The 14,894-nt window shown below is 51.9% G+C and overlaps 1 protein-coding gene across 6 annotated transcripts in view; it reads right to left on the bottom strand.

The window, feature by feature from the left end:
- Rph3a (rabphilin 3A) overlaps positions 1-14,894 on the bottom strand; it is a 197,610-nt gene that overhangs the window by 14,494 nt on the left and 168,222 nt on the right. For 5 of the 6 annotated variants that reach the window (XM_078039061.1, XM_078039062.1, XM_040289430.2 and 2 more), the window contains 8 exons: positions 12,611-12,740; positions 11,428-11,514; positions 9,936-10,098; positions 8,764-8,802; positions 8,518-8,670; positions 2,536-2,622; positions 1,615-1,677; positions 571-756 (listed from right to left, as the gene is read on the bottom strand). In XM_078039061.1, coding sequence (XP_077895187.1) covers positions 571-756; positions 1,615-1,677; positions 2,536-2,622; positions 8,518-8,670; positions 8,764-8,802; positions 9,936-10,098; positions 11,428-11,514; positions 12,611-12,740 — 908 coding nt within the window. The remainder of the gene's footprint in view (positions 1-570; positions 757-1,614; positions 1,678-2,535; positions 2,623-8,517; positions 8,671-8,763; positions 8,803-9,935; positions 10,099-11,427; positions 11,515-12,610; positions 12,741-14,894) is intronic. The other variant, XM_040289432.2, reaches the window with a different exon arrangement.

The following is a 14,894-nucleotide window of genomic DNA, read 5'->3' as shown; positions in this document are numbered from 1 at the left end:
AAGCCCCTCCCAGGAGGGACCTCAGCGGACCACCCCGTGCAGGAGGCGAGCTGGCCGCTGCGTGGGTCAGCTCCAGAAGGGCTCTTGGAGCACCCATGGGACCCAGATGCTGCTAACCCTGCCTCCCCAGCTCTCCCGGCTGCACCCAGGAGAAGACTGTGCCCCCACTCGTCCCTGGGCCTCGGGGTCTGGGAGGGGCCAGATGCACAGAAGCCAGGGAGGTGAAATGCTGGTAGACACACCCAGGACAGGGCTCGCCCGGCCCCGTGACAGCTCTGTCTGACTGAGGGACGTTGAGACGGAACGTGAAGGACACGCACACGGCTCCTGCCTTGCTGTCTTAAAATGACCACGGTAACTTTGATGTCTGTGTGTTTTACCAGAAAACTGGGCACTTATCTTTAGGAAGCTGATCTCATCTGGGGAACTTGGAAACACAGATTTGTATTTTTCTAACTCTCATATGTACGAGGGGCTGGGTGGATGGGTGGACCCAGGGCGGGCCCTGTCCTCCTGGGGTCAGCTCCTGGGGTGGCTTCTCCTAGACACTGCGTCTCAGGTGCCACCTACTTGCTTCATCGGAATCGTAGCTGTTGGCATCCTCCTCCTCCTCCGGGGGTGGCTGGCGGGTGGGGGCGGGGGCAGGCTGGGGCGCAGCTGCGGCTGCTTGGGAATAAGGGCCCCCAACTCCCCCTGTTCTCTCTTCACGGGCTGGGGCCGTGATTCCCGTATAGCCAGGGTCGCTGGGAGCCACTTCTGTAGGGACATGAGAGAAGACACATGAATCCCTGTTTCATACCAACAGTATTTAAGGAAGCTTAAGGGGCCTGCAGGTTCCCAGGGCCATCCGTGGGCCGTGCATTGGGGCCTGGGAACCTGTGTTGGACAGCAAACCCCTGGAGTCGATCCACACATGGGCAAAACAGATCTCTCAGGGTGCTGAGCAGTGGTGTGGACCCCAGACAGACAGCTTGGGTTTGTATTGTGGTTGTGTGACCTCAGGCGAGTTACTTAATGTCTCTGAGCCTCGGTTTTCTCATCTATAGAATGGAAATCATACCTGAGGGTAATGTAATAGTAGTGGGTATTATTTTACACAATGCCCTAATTGCACAGCACTAAAACAGTACCTGGCACATTAGAAAGCAATGGCCGTGTGGTGGCCGTGAGGGTTGATGATGGATGGCCAGCTATCCGTCCTACACAGTGATCACTGCTGCTTAGTGGGGGCTTAACACACACTGGGTTCCTGCTAAGGTTTTTTATTTATTAGTTTGCTTCACCCTCCTAACAACCCTGCTAAGAGAGAAGAAAACTGAGGTTCAGGGAAGTTCAGGGACTTGTCCTAAGTCACACAGTGAGAAAGTGAGGAAACAGGGATTTGAGACCTGGCCACCTGTGCTCTGAACCCCATTCTGTGTTGGCATTGCCTGTCTATCGAATCAGCACGGATGAGTTGGAGGGTTAGAATCAGGGGCTGCTTGGACCCCATCAGATAGTCTCAGAACGCAGGCTGAGCCCATGGTGGGTACCGATTTCACCAGGGCAGTAAGCGGAAGTGGCCAGGTGGGTGGTGGGGGAGAGGAGGGCACTTGGGAGGGAGCAAACACTTGCCTGGTCTCTGCTCTGGAAAGCGCCCTGCTGGCCCTGGCGCGGGTCTGCTGCCCCCTGGGGGCCCTGAGGGGGAAGGAGAGAAGGGGTGTAGCAGAGGGGCCATGTCATTTAGGGCCCCCTCCTCCACCCCCCCTCAGCCCCCACCTCTCCTCCTCCTCGCTCCGCCCCTTCTCCTCTGCCCGCCTCCTCCTCCTCCTGCCACCTCCTCTGCCCCTCCTCTTCTGTCCCACCTCCTCTGCCACAGCCTCGCCCCTTCTCCTCTGCCCCCCCCTCCCCCCCCGCACCCCACCCCTTCTCCTCTGCCCTGTCTCCTTCTCCTATGCCCCACCCCTCCCCCTCTGACCGGCCCCTCTTCTGTCCCACCCCTTCTCCTCTGCCCCACCCCTCCTCCTCTGCCCCGCCTCCTCCTCCTCCTCTGCCCCGCCCCTTCTCTGCTTTACCATCTCCTCCTCCTCCTCCTCCTCCTCCTCCTCCTCTGCCCCACCCCTTCTCCTCTGCTCCTCCTCCCCCTCAGCCCCTCCCCTTCTCTGCTTCACCACCTCCTCCTCCTCCTCTGCCCCGCCCCTCCTCCTCTGCCCCACCCCTTCTCCTCTGTCCCACCCCTCCTCCTCTGCCTCTCCTTCTCCTATGCCCCACCTCCTCCTCCTCTGCCCTGCCCCTCCTCCTCTGCTCCTCCTCCCCCTCAGCCCCTCCCCTTCTCTGCTTCACCACCTCCTCCTCCTCCTCCTCTGCCCCGCCCCTCCTCCTCTGCCCTGCCCAGCATCTGCCCTAGAGGATGACTCCTCTTAGGCGTCTCAGAAGAGCTTAGGTTCAGTGAAGGCTGCATTTTGAAGAAAGCCCAGCAGCTCTGTAAGAAGGAGGGAGGGTTGGGGTCGCTAAGGAGTGATGGCCTGGACAGGTGGGTGGGTAAGTGGCAGGTACCTGGCTGTCCAGGCTGAGGAGGTGCTGGGCTGGGCACGGAGGCTGGGGCGGGTCTCGAGGCCTGGACTGAGTTGGCTCGTCTCAATCCTGCAGGGGAGGGAAGGAAACAGCCGTCAGGACTCACAGGCGCACACCTGCGCAAGCGCATGCACACACTCACTGGTGTGCACTGCAGGGAGGAGCTTTGAGGAAGCAGCCCTCCTCCCCCAGCTCTCCCTGCCACTGCCCGGGCCTCCTGGGTATTTTCTCTTTCCAACACTGAGCCCCTGCAGGTGAATCCCAGCTGCAGCATGGGTGTTAAAAGGCACAGGTTTGTGATTATGTTTCTGCTGGTGACTTGACACAAGTGACATGTTCCCTTGGGCCTCAACTTTGACATCTGTCGAATGGGGATTACAGCCCCCACTACATGGGGCCGTGATGAGAGCACAAAGATCCAATCCAGGCACAGTGCTGGAAGGGCTGCTTGGCCTACAGGCTGCACTCAACGCATGTCAGAGTTGATATTATTTCATTATTATTGAAATACTGCCATCACGTGGACCTGTCTTTGCATTCCAGCCTTTACTTTTATAAGCTGTGTGACCCTGGGCTCCTTGCTCAGCTTCTCTGAACCTCAGATGCCTCATAGAATTGACAGCTCTACTGATCTTACAATAATCATGAATTAATATTTACTCAGTACATACCATGTGCCAGGGACTTTACATATGAGCATTCAATTAATCTGTACACTAATAATCCCATGAGGCGAGTGCTTTGTGGTCACCATTATACAGGTGGGAAAACTGAGGCATAGGGAGCTAAGGAGCTCACCCAATGTCTCATGGCTGGTTAGCAGCAGTGCCAGGGTTTGAACTCAGGAAGCTGGTGTTGAGTCTGAGTCTGAGACTCTTGGATGGGGCTGGCAGGGGTCTGAGAGAAGCAGGTCCTGGCGCCAGCATGTGTGACATTTCAGGAAGAAATCCCCAGACTCTTATCTCATGGTCTGGATCATACCTTTCCTGAATTCAGATCAGCTCTTTTTTTCTGGACAGATGCTCATGACAGAGGGCATCTTGCTAGCACTGCCCAACCTTACAAACCACCAAGTCTTGTCCTGCATCCTACATTAGCACCACTGTTTGTTTTGCTCTTTTGTGTTCTTGTATTTATTCAGTTGTGCATCAGCAAATGTTCATTGAACATCCCCAGAGTGCCCAGCCCTCTGCAGAGATGGGCAGCACAGCCGTCTATTACCTCTAGGAGGGTGCAGCCTGGTCAAGGAAGGAGATGGACACTGAATCCATGAGAAAAACAGCAGCCAGAATTCTCTGGGGGCTTCCAGTATACCAGACCCTGAGCTGCTCAATGCTGCATGTGGCACTAGGGTCCCCAATCTGCAATTGAGGACCTTTCTTTCTGTGTTTTAACCTTGCATCCTGTGGGCTGACAATATTCTCTCACTAGTTCTGATTGTCACAATAGGTTCCTTCAGGAGTGTCTCATGTGATCTGAAATAGAAACTGTTTTGCTTCTTCCTTTATAAACTTTCTGCCTCATATTTTTTCCTGTCATATTGCAATGGCTGGGATCGCCAGTGCAGTGTTGAATAGGAAGGTTTGAGAAGGGAAGACGGCAATAGTAATGAAGCTCATCTCACAAGGTTGTTGTGAGGACTCAATGAACATGACAAGGGCTTACTTGGGTGTCTAGCTTTTGGAGTGCTCCATAAATGTTTGCCATCATTAGAACAGTAGGTGCTCAATAAGTGTTGGGTGGACGAATTAATATCTTGTGAATTACTGGTTATTCAGCTGGAAATGAGGGCAGAAGGATAATCTTAAGTGGAGGAAGGAAACTTGAGAATTTTATTCTGGAGTCCCAGAAGACAAAAATGGCAGCCTGGGTCAGAAAGAACAATTGGCTGTGGGCAATGGGGAAGCCATTTAGCTCCAGTGCAAGGTAACACTATTTCTCAAGTTCAACCTCTTTTTTTCTTGGAATAGGAAGCCCTGCATGGACTGGCTCTGGGATATCTCCAAGGGAGGGCTGTGGTCTAGAGTAGTTCAGGTTGTGCACTGTCCAATTTTAGGAGGGGCACCTCTATCACCCCTCCACATTATGGACTCATAGACCACTGTTAGCCTGGCCATGCTTTATCTCTGTTCCTCTACCTGGAATGTATTACCCCACCCACCCTCACCACACACATACACTGAATGTGCTGTACCTAATTTATTTATTTTCTTGATATAGTTCTCCCTTAGAAACCAGCTTGTCTGTGAAGTCTTTCTAGAACTCCAAAAATAGGGTTAGATGTTCTGGGTTTCCAGGTCCCTCACAGTGTTCTTTTGGGGGCTTCCTCTGGCAGTGCATATACAGAACTTGGTGCCCAGAACACCTTGAACACTCAGCTAATGTGAGTGATAACCCATCCTCCTTAGTCTTGGCTCCTCTGTTACGGCGGTTATAAGTCTCTCTTGCTATTTATGGGTCATGTTGCTTTTCCTTCTGTTGGAGTGTGAGCTCCTAAGGGCTGGGACCAGGTCTACATGATACCTTTATCTCCAGCACTTAATACCAGGCTTAGGGTATAGTAGGTGCTTAATAAATAGTCATGGAGCCCGGCATGGTGGCACACCCCTAAAATCCCAGTGGCTCTGGAGGCTGAGGCAGGAGGATCTCGAGTTCAAAGTCAGCCTCAGCAAAGGCAAGGTGCTAATCAACTCAGTGAAACACTATCTCTAAATAAAATACAAAATAGGGCTTAGGTGTGGCTCAGTGGTTGAGTGGCCCTGAGTTCAATCCATGGTACCCAAATAAATAAATAATTTATTTATTGGAATGAGCCATGTTGAATGACAGGGGCTCTTTAGGAGATCCTGTTATGAAGAGTATAGCAGAGGGGCATCAAGTCCCTCTCAGAGAACCACTGGAGGGGTTTCCACACTGTGTCAAGGGTGGATCCTGAGACTCCAGGGTTAAGCTCTGGAACAAAAGAGTCTCAATGGCAATTTGTTCCCTGGAGCCATTCTCCACTCTGCCAGCCAGTGGGAGCTACAGAGCAGCTAGCGGCAGAGGCTCTACACGGGAACTGCTTGGGTTCTGATACCAGACAAGCCATGACTTTTATGCGACCCTGGGCAAGGTTTCTTTATGAGCTTCTTTTCCATATCTGTTAGGTGAGGGTGACTGGTACAGTCGACAGGGCTTAACACCTGCAGAGTTTGATCACATGCCTGGTGCAGGGTCGGATCTCAGGACCCTCGAGTTGTGATACTAACTGTGCATTCAAGTCTGCAAATCTTGAACAGCCTACAATCAACTGGGAATCTTAGTGCAGCTAGAAAACAAGGAGAAAGAGCTCAAATCATAGTTGTGCTCAATAAATGTTTGCAAACTTGAGTTAATGGAGAGAGACACACGTTGGTGTGAATCGGACCAGGGAGGGAGACACTGGCTAGTGCTGCCTCCCGGCCCCGTCTCTGGGAATTCAGGGCAGGGAGCGGTTAGCTCAGCTACAGGTGGAGCAGGAGGAATCCCAAAGCGCCATCCACCCAGAGGACATTACATTGACTCCTGAGGGACAGGAGCTCTAAGTCCAGCTCAGGATTGTCCTGGGAGTGTCTGTAGCCCCAGAGGCAAAATGATATAGAGATGAAAAGGATAGGATTGGATATACAAAAATTAACTCAAAATGGACCCGAGACTCAAAGGCAAAAGCTAAAATTCTAAAATTCTTAGAAGAAAACTCAAAGGGAATCTCCATCACTGTGATTTCTTCGCTATGACATGAAAACTACAGGAAGCAGAAGAAAAAGTAGATAGATTGGACTTCATTAAAAACAACAAACAATCTTCTGTGCATCAAATGGAAAGTGAATAAGCAACCTGTGGAATGGGTGAAGGTATTTACAAATGGTGTATCTGATGAGGCATCAATATCCGGAATCCATGAAGAGCTCCTACAGCACAACAGTCCCCACCCCGTGACTTAGAAAATGTGCCAAAGACCAAAATAGATGTTTCTCGGAAGGAGACATACAGAGGGCCGATGAGCACATGAAAAGACATGTCGTGTCACTCATCTTAGGGAAATGCAAACCAAATCTACAATACCACAATGAGCCCTTCACACTCTAGGAAGGCTACTACTTAACAACCACACAAAACAACAAAGAGAAACCAAGAAAAACCAGAAAATCACAAGCATCAGAGAGGATGTACTGAAACTGAGACCCTGTGCACTATTGGAAGAAATGCAAAAGTAGTGCAGACACTGTGGAGAATAGCACAGCGGGTCCTCAAAAAATTTAAACATAGAATTGTCATTAGATGTGGCAATTCTACTTGTAGGTATATCCCCAAGAGACTCAAACAGGTATTTGTATGCCGTGCTCAGCAGCACTATTCACAACCCCAACGCCCACTGACGGATGGATGGATAAATAAAATATGGCATATCCATGCAACAGAATATTATACAACCTTGAAAAGGAAGGGAATCCAGATTCATGTTACAACTTGTGTAAACTGTGACTATGTTTCAGTAAGTGAAATAAGCTACATACAAAAGATGGATATTGTATGATTCCACTTACATGTGGTATCTAGAATAGTCAAATTCCTAGAAAAAAGAGTCAAGGTCACCAGGGACAGAAAATGAGCAAAATGAGAAGCTACTGTTGAATGGACACAAAATTTCAGTTTGGAATGATGAAGAAGCTCTGGAATGGATGGTGGTGATGGTTGCACCACAGTGTACTTTCTGTCACTGAACTGTGCATGAAAAAAAAATTGAAATAGCAAATGATACTTCTAATGAAACACATAATTTTAATATATTTTACAAAAATATAGAAGACATTGTAATAGAAATTTCACCTCTTGCAGAAAAAAACAAAAAGGACAGGCTTTTGTGGTGAGATGTGGGCTGAATTGTCATTTTAACCAGTCATGGGTAATGTGCCCCAGGGAACATGGCTTCACCCCCTATAAGATGGGAGCCATGACATCTCACAGCTGGATCTGGGGTTGTGGCAAGGGTTAATTGGGATGGTTTGGGGGAGGAGCTTGGGATGATGTCAAGGACACAGTAAGCACCCAGTAAGCATTTTGGGATGCTGTGGATCTAGAAATTCATTTTTCTCTGTCCATCTGAGCCACAGGTTCATTGAGGAGTCTGGGAAGCTGATTGTATGTCCCAATTTTGTCACCAAGAAGAAGGGGGCACTGAAGTGCTATGCCATGAGCCCCAATTTGGGAAGTAAAGACCCAAACTCAACATGGGACCTCAACATTCAGCCTGTCCGACTTAGATCCAGGCTCAGCTGAGGTCTCAGACAGACACATATGGAACATAGATGTCCCCAACCTATTTGGCATTTTCTTTAAAATCTAGAGTCAGAGGACTCTCCCCAGTGGGCACCCTTGCTGTGTAAATCTGCCCCTGGTGGACCCAGAAGTACCACGCTAGACGACAGCACCTGTGATGACATCCTGGTCCTGCTGACCCACCCCATCCTCACAGGGAGCAGAGCCACGTGCCCAGGGAAGGGAGAGCTTGGGAGGGTCTTGAGAGTGAAGCATCTTTACTTTTCTCAAAGCCAAGGAGTATTTTCCCACAGATATATTTTTTTAAAAGGCAAAAGGGACTGGGGATATGGCTTAATTGGTAGAGTACTTGCCTCCCATGCACAAGACCCTGGGTTCAATCCCCAGCACCACACACACACACACAAAAGCAAAAAATCATGTTTTTCTTACATATGATGTTAGGGTGAGAAATGGACACAACCCAAATAATGGATGTCCAGAACTTGAATTGGTCATGATCCTGTGTTTCCCCCAGCCCAGACTAGGACCAGCATTTAGAAGAGTCCATGGTGTATAGTAGGTGCTTAATAAACACAGCATGAACAAATGAAGAAAACACACTGTCCTCCGCATTCTTTCCAGTTCTCCTTCAGGGGCGTAACTGGGTTTCCCCATCTTGCTTACCTGCTGGGCTGCGGCTGGCGTCTCCAGCTCCCCCACCTTGACCATGGTCCCAGCTCTCTGGATCCCGGGTAGATGAGCTCATGCGGGCCTCGGAGGCCCTGCGCACAGGAGGCCCATAGCTTCCTCTCCCAGGAGCAGATGCTGGGTCAGGTCCTGGAAGGAAAAGCATTGAATAGATAAAGGGCAACAGAGGAACGGGGTAAAAGGACTCCTGTCCAAAATTGCAAGGCAGGCGGCAGAACCCACCTGTTTTGGGACCCGGGCCCCTCCTGTCTTCAGTGTCAGCTGGAGGGAGAGAAATAATAGGGAGCGTGATTTTCTGGTGTCTGGAGAGCGATAACTGAAGAAGCCCTCAAAGGGGTTCCTTCACCTCTCCCAGGACATGGAAAAACTCTAAAACGTCTCCCTGCGGTTTCCCCTCTGATCTAGTTCTTCTTTACCATGTGAAATTGTTTCCTTGGCTCATGCAAGTACACACGAACACACAGAGAGGCTTAAAAAAGAACAGTCAGGCTGCACAATCTGGCCGCACGGAGGGAGCAGGGCTTGCTCTGCCAACAGGGTGACCTAGGGGTGGAGACTGGGCTGCAGCCTCTGCTGAACTCGGCAATTCCTGTAGGCAGTGGAAGTCGCTCATGCCTTGCCAGGAAGAAAGCATTTGTTGAAAGTCTTTTGGTTGCTGAGCACTGAGCAGGTACCTAAGGAGGCCGTCCTGTGGGAGTCGCAGGTGGATGCTGTAATTTTTGAGACCTTCAATTAGGACGGTCCTTCCAGAAACTCGGCTGCGCTCCTCCCCAGAGCGGCCATTACGGCCAGATTTTATCACTTGGTGGTAATTGAAATTATTGCGAGGGCCTTGTTGGGGCAGCCTGAGTGGCCTAATCCAATTAAGATAAGTGTGTTTTTATCGAGGCTGCCTTTTTCTGGATTCTTTTAGTCTTCACTTTAATATTTAATAATAATACTCGGATCAGCGCGATACCATCAATAGTAGTGATAATTTTCTTTTTACTAATTTCTTTCTATTCATCTTTCACTTTTAATTTGTCCAATTTCACATTTGCTTAGGGCTGAGAGAAGGAATGGGAAGGGTCGGAAAGGCCTTCCCCGAAACATCCCCACCCCACCCCCATCTCCACCCCTACCCCCACCCCCACCCCCACCCCCCAATTCCCACCTCCACCCCAGGGCTCCAGTGTGTCTCTCTCAGTTCCTAATTTTAACTTCCCCTTCTTTGATACCTCTACACATCCCACCAGGAACAAGAACGACAGTAAAGCTTTTTGGCAGCCTGGCTTCTCTGGAGAGTTCCCTGATCGGCCACCAACCCAGTGGAAACCAGCCCACTGCAGAGACAACTCCAGGTAGACCAGTTGGCCGGGAGCTGTCCGTGGTGCTGAAAGAGCCCCGGGCCTTACCTCGGGCTGGAACACGGGCGGTGTGCTTGGGCTCAGGAGGCTGCTCTGGGGCGGCAGGCTCGCTCGCGGGCGGCTGGGGCTTGCTCTTCTTTATGGGCATGGGCTGTGGGAGGAGCTGCTTGGGGAAGCCCTTGAAGAACCAGGCTCCAGAGCGCTTCCACACCTGGGGAGGGAGGAGGAGCTGTGGCCACCGCTCTCACCTCCATGGACCAATTTCAAAATCTTTTTGCTCTGGGTCCACGGCACGCGGACACAATGGCAGTCACATTTATTGACTCCACACGCCAGCCCTGAAAACTCAATCCAAAGGGTCTGATGAGACCCGTTTCACAGATGGAGAAATGGAAGGTCAGAAATGTTAGGGGTTGTCCCAACAGTGCAGAGCCTGGGAGTGGAAAGGTGAGGGCTTGGCGTCAGGCCATCCATCTGCACTCCTGGGAGAGAGGGTGATCTGCCCACAGCTGTCCCAAGACCTCTCGCCTTTGACCTGCCCTGTGGGTTAGGGCCAGACAGGATGGCGCCCTGAACATCTCATGTCGATCCTTTTCCACCCCACTTTGTGCCCCAGAGGGCTGCCCAGTGCAGACAGGAGTAAGTGGGCTTCGGTGACCTCTGTCTTCAGCAGGGGTTGGCAGGACATTTAGGCCATGCTATGTGTTTCTTTGGTTCCCTCCCTGCTGGCTGGACAGTGGTTGGTTCCTGTCTTCCCATCTGCCAACTGCTCTCTCCCTAGCCGGTCGGTCCCAGGAGTGGTCACAGCAGGCCAGTGGTGCACGGGACACTTCCCTGCCACCTACTCCCCTCCACCCTGCCCTGCCCCGTGGAAAGGGCACCTTTATGGAACTCTCCTTGATTGCCCTGCTGGAGAGTGCCCACTGCGTCCTTCCAGGCCCCTGGCTGCTACTGATGGGTACATGGTCATTGGGACAGTCTCAGAGGCAAGGATCTGTAGCAGGGGATGAGCGGAGAAGAAACTGGGGGGAGGAGAAAGCATTGCATTGAGATAAAATGAATAATAAAAAGCAGGTCTGGGAGGAAGAGAGAGAGAGAGAGAGAGAGAGAGAGAGAGAGAAAGGGAGAGATGGCAGAGGGAAGAAACCATGGACACAGGATCAGGGGGAGAAATGCCTCAAATAAAGGGGAAACTTGGAGGAAAGAAAAATGGAGGAGACTTAGGAAAGAAGGAAAGAGAAACAGCAGATGTTGGAAGAGGAAAACCCAGAATGTGAGAGACAGATGAGGGAAGAATGGCAACCAGAGGGTTGAGGATGGAGAGGGGGTGGGGGAGGGAAGGCAAAGTGTCAGGCGCCAGGTGAGGAGACAAGAAGTTCATCCAAACACCCAGAGACCGTCCTGCCAGTTCACAGCTGGCCGAGCTGATCCCCTTCAAAGTTAAGGCCCAAGACCCACCCAGAACGCCCAGCCTCCAGCCCTCCAGTCTCCCTGATCCCAGGGAGGAGAAGGGGGCGGGCAAAGGGAAAGGACCACTCACCTCTCTCTGCTCCATGCAGATCTTACAGAGCCACACGGGGTGCGGGCGGTTGTTGGAGGTCTCCACCCCACACTTGGTGCAGACGTTCTGGGGACAAAAGAGCCCAACCAGCGCTCAGGCGAGCCATGCCCTGAGCTGCTGGGGATGCAGAAGGGTCTGGGAGGGGCGGAGATCTAGAACTCTCCTTCCTTCGTACCCTTTCTTCCATGGTCAAGGTCCATTAGAATCAAGTTCCAATTTGAGTCTTATTTCCAATAATGAGCACTGGCGTCATTCCCAAGCCCTGGAGGAAGGAATTCTCCAGGGTCCATTAGGGACAGTTTTCAGTAACTATGCCGCATTGACATGATTTTTAAGAGGAAAGACCATATACCCATTTTCTTCTTTCTTCCTTCAAAGGATCCAGGGCAACCTTGGCAAAGACCAGTTCAACTCTCCGTGGAGAAGGAGGCTACCTGACTACAGGCCATGTCTGTGGGGTGGAACACTATGTTTGGGGTTGAATTTCTTGACAGCCAAACAGCAAGGAAAACCTGATAAGTCACACGATTCTTCTTATCTGGTTGGCTGAGTCAAGAAAAGTTTTTCAGAATAGATAAGCTTTCCCCAGTACTCCACGTTAATTACCAAATGGGATACCACGCAGAAGGGACCGAGGGGCATCACGAATGTCCTCCCTCTGGAGACATTCATTGGAATCGCCTTGATCATCATCAAATAGATCTAAAGACAGGGTTATCTCTGGCCTGGCATTGTCAAGTGCAGACAGTTTGGGGCAAAGGGCGGAGGGGGGAAGAGAGCGCAGAGAGATTTCCCTTTGAGGAAAAATGGTCTCAGAGCCCAATAGCTCTAACTTGCCTGCACAGGGGATTTCTGAGTCTCCTTTACCCATAACCCCAGGTGAGGGGATGCTGGCCCTCCACGCATGCGTGTGTGCCCGTGTGCCCGGCACGCTCTTTAGCTGACAAGTGACTCACTGAGACACAGCCAAGTCTATCCTGTATGGAGCTGAGCTCTAAGGGGACATTAGGGGAGGAAGTGAGATCAGGATGACCTTGGGAGACACTTGGGCATGAGAGCATCACAGGGGAATTCCTATTTTGCAGGATTCAAGCTCCATCCCCGAGATCCAAGGCCCCCAGAGCCAGCGCTGAGCAAGAAAGGAGGGGAGCGGGCGAGGTACCTTCTTACAATCCTCACACACGACACAGGCCGAGCCCAGCATCCCCAGCTGCTCTCCGCACAGTATGCAGCGGTTCACCCCGTCCCCGGCCACGCTCTTCCTCATGTTCTCCAGTCGGTCAACCAGGCGCCTGGAAGCAGAGACAAGGCACTAAGGACCTCACAGGACCAGGGCCCATGCGCATACCCTTCAGGGCCATCTGCCCTTGAGCTTCTGACCTTGGCTGTGGACCCTTCTCCAGAGAAGTGCACATGTGTGCAAACTTCTGATACCTTCTCAGAACCACCAAAGACTGGCTCAAAGCTCACGCCCCCAACAGCTGTTCTATCGACTTACCATGAAGAACCTGCGGTGGCGCTCTCCATCTCAAGCTGCCTTCTCCTGAGGAACTGCCTTCCGAGCTCCAGCCCTGTGACCCAACTATCCATATGACGTCACCTGGATCTGACACTCATGCTTTCAAACCAAAACTTGACATCTTGGAGGCTCTCCATCTCTGTCCCCATCCCCAGCAACCTGATCCCCATGCTCAGGAGATGACGTGGCCACAGGTTAACTAGCTCAAACCAGAAGGCTTGGGGTCTTCCTGGACCCCCGGCTCCCCCGACATTCAACCATCCAGTCCAATCACCAATTGCTATGTGTCCGCCTCTCTGACTCTTCTGGAATCTGTCCATTCCTCTCCGTCTTCACCTCAACCCAGCCACTGCCGTCTCTCTTCTGGATGACTGAGTAGCCTCCTCACAGGCTTCCTGCTGCCACCTATGTCTTTCCACCACCTGCTCTGCCCCCCACTGCCATGTTGACATTCCTCAAACAAGCTGGATCCAGTCACCCCCAGCCCCTGGTGCCTCGTTGTGCCTTGCAGCTCTTGTGGCCCTATGTGGGAAACCTTGAACCTCTTCTTCTCCTGGTCTTGCCTGACTGTTCCCATGCAGCGGGCCTCCAAGCATCGTCATAGACCAGCAGCATGACCGACACCCAGGAACTTATGAATGTGTGCCTTCTTGGGTCCCAGCCCAGCTGAAGCCAAAATTCTAGAGGTGGGCCCAGCAATCTAGGTTTGCAAGCCCTCTGGGTGGCTCTGGTGCAACTTCAGGGGAGAGAGCAGTGTCTCTGGTTACACCAGCTTTCCTCCAGTTCCTGTTGTCCCCTGTGCTTTCACACGCTCTGTCACCCGTGCCTGGAATGCACCCCCATGCACGTGCCTGTGACCTCTTTTTCTGTAACACACACCCCCTTGTGTTCTCCCTGCGTGGGTCCCCTCCTCCTTCAGGATCCATTACTCCCCTGAAGCCTCTTACCACCTACTGTCCTTGCAGGAAGAGTGACCAGTACTTCCCCGGGGCACCTGTCACATTTATAAGTAGCTACGAGATCATCTGCATTAAGCTCTTAGCTGATGGTGAAACCAACGCCGCTCTCCTCCGGCCTGGGAGATCCTCTGGGCAGGGATCTGGTCTGCTCTGATCCCTGCTGTGCGCTCGAAGCCACTTCAGCACATCTGGGCACTTGTCTCAATGACTGGGTAGGTCACGGTAGCTGTCTCGTCATGTTTGTATCCCAGTAAAAGCAAGCGGAACTGCGTGTCCAGTGGTGCATAATAATAGCTTACCTGACACAGCAGCACTTGCCCGGCACAGTATGAAGTGCTTTGCCCCCCTCCCCAGGAGTTCAGCACTACTATTACACCATTTTTCACAGGAGGAAAGGGAGGCACAGGGATTTTAAGTGACTTGCTCAAGACCACACAGTTGGGAACTGGCAGAATCAAAACCAGAAACCGAGTCTTGGGTAGGTGACATTAGATCTTGCCAAATGTAACATGCACACAGGTGACAGGGGGCCTCGGCGAATTACAGATTCTGAACCACCAGGCTTCTGAGGTGCTGCTTTTCTAGAAAGCTCCAAAGTGGTGCTGCTGCTGGTCCCGGGGTCCCTGAGTAACAAGGCGACGTGGCTGTGTGAGATGACCTGGGCCTGGCCATCCTGTTTTGGGGGGTTTTAAGCATCACCAAGCTGGAGCCCTCTCCTTGCCCTGCCCTCAAACGAGCACTTACTGCCTCAGTGCAGTCACAGCCAGTGGATCCTGATGGAAAAGACCGGCCACCCTTCCACACTCTGGGTCTCCCTGGACACTGGGCATGTGAGAAGCCACGGGAGGGGCTTGGGTGTCATAGACAACCCTGCCGGCCGGCCCCTGCCACCCCCTCCAGTGCTCGGACCTCAGTGTTATAAACAGCAACTGCTCTTAGTGCTGCATCCAGGACAGGAGCCACTCTGT

Source organism: Ictidomys tridecemlineatus, chromosome 2 (assembly GCF_052094955.1).
Source record: "Ictidomys tridecemlineatus isolate mIctTri1 chromosome 2, mIctTri1.hap1, whole genome shotgun sequence".
NCBI classification, from domain to species: domain Eukaryota; kingdom Metazoa; phylum Chordata; class Mammalia; order Rodentia; family Sciuridae; genus Ictidomys; species Ictidomys tridecemlineatus.
Note: the sequence above shows the minus strand (reverse complement) of the source record. Positions and strands in the feature narration are given on the sequence as shown.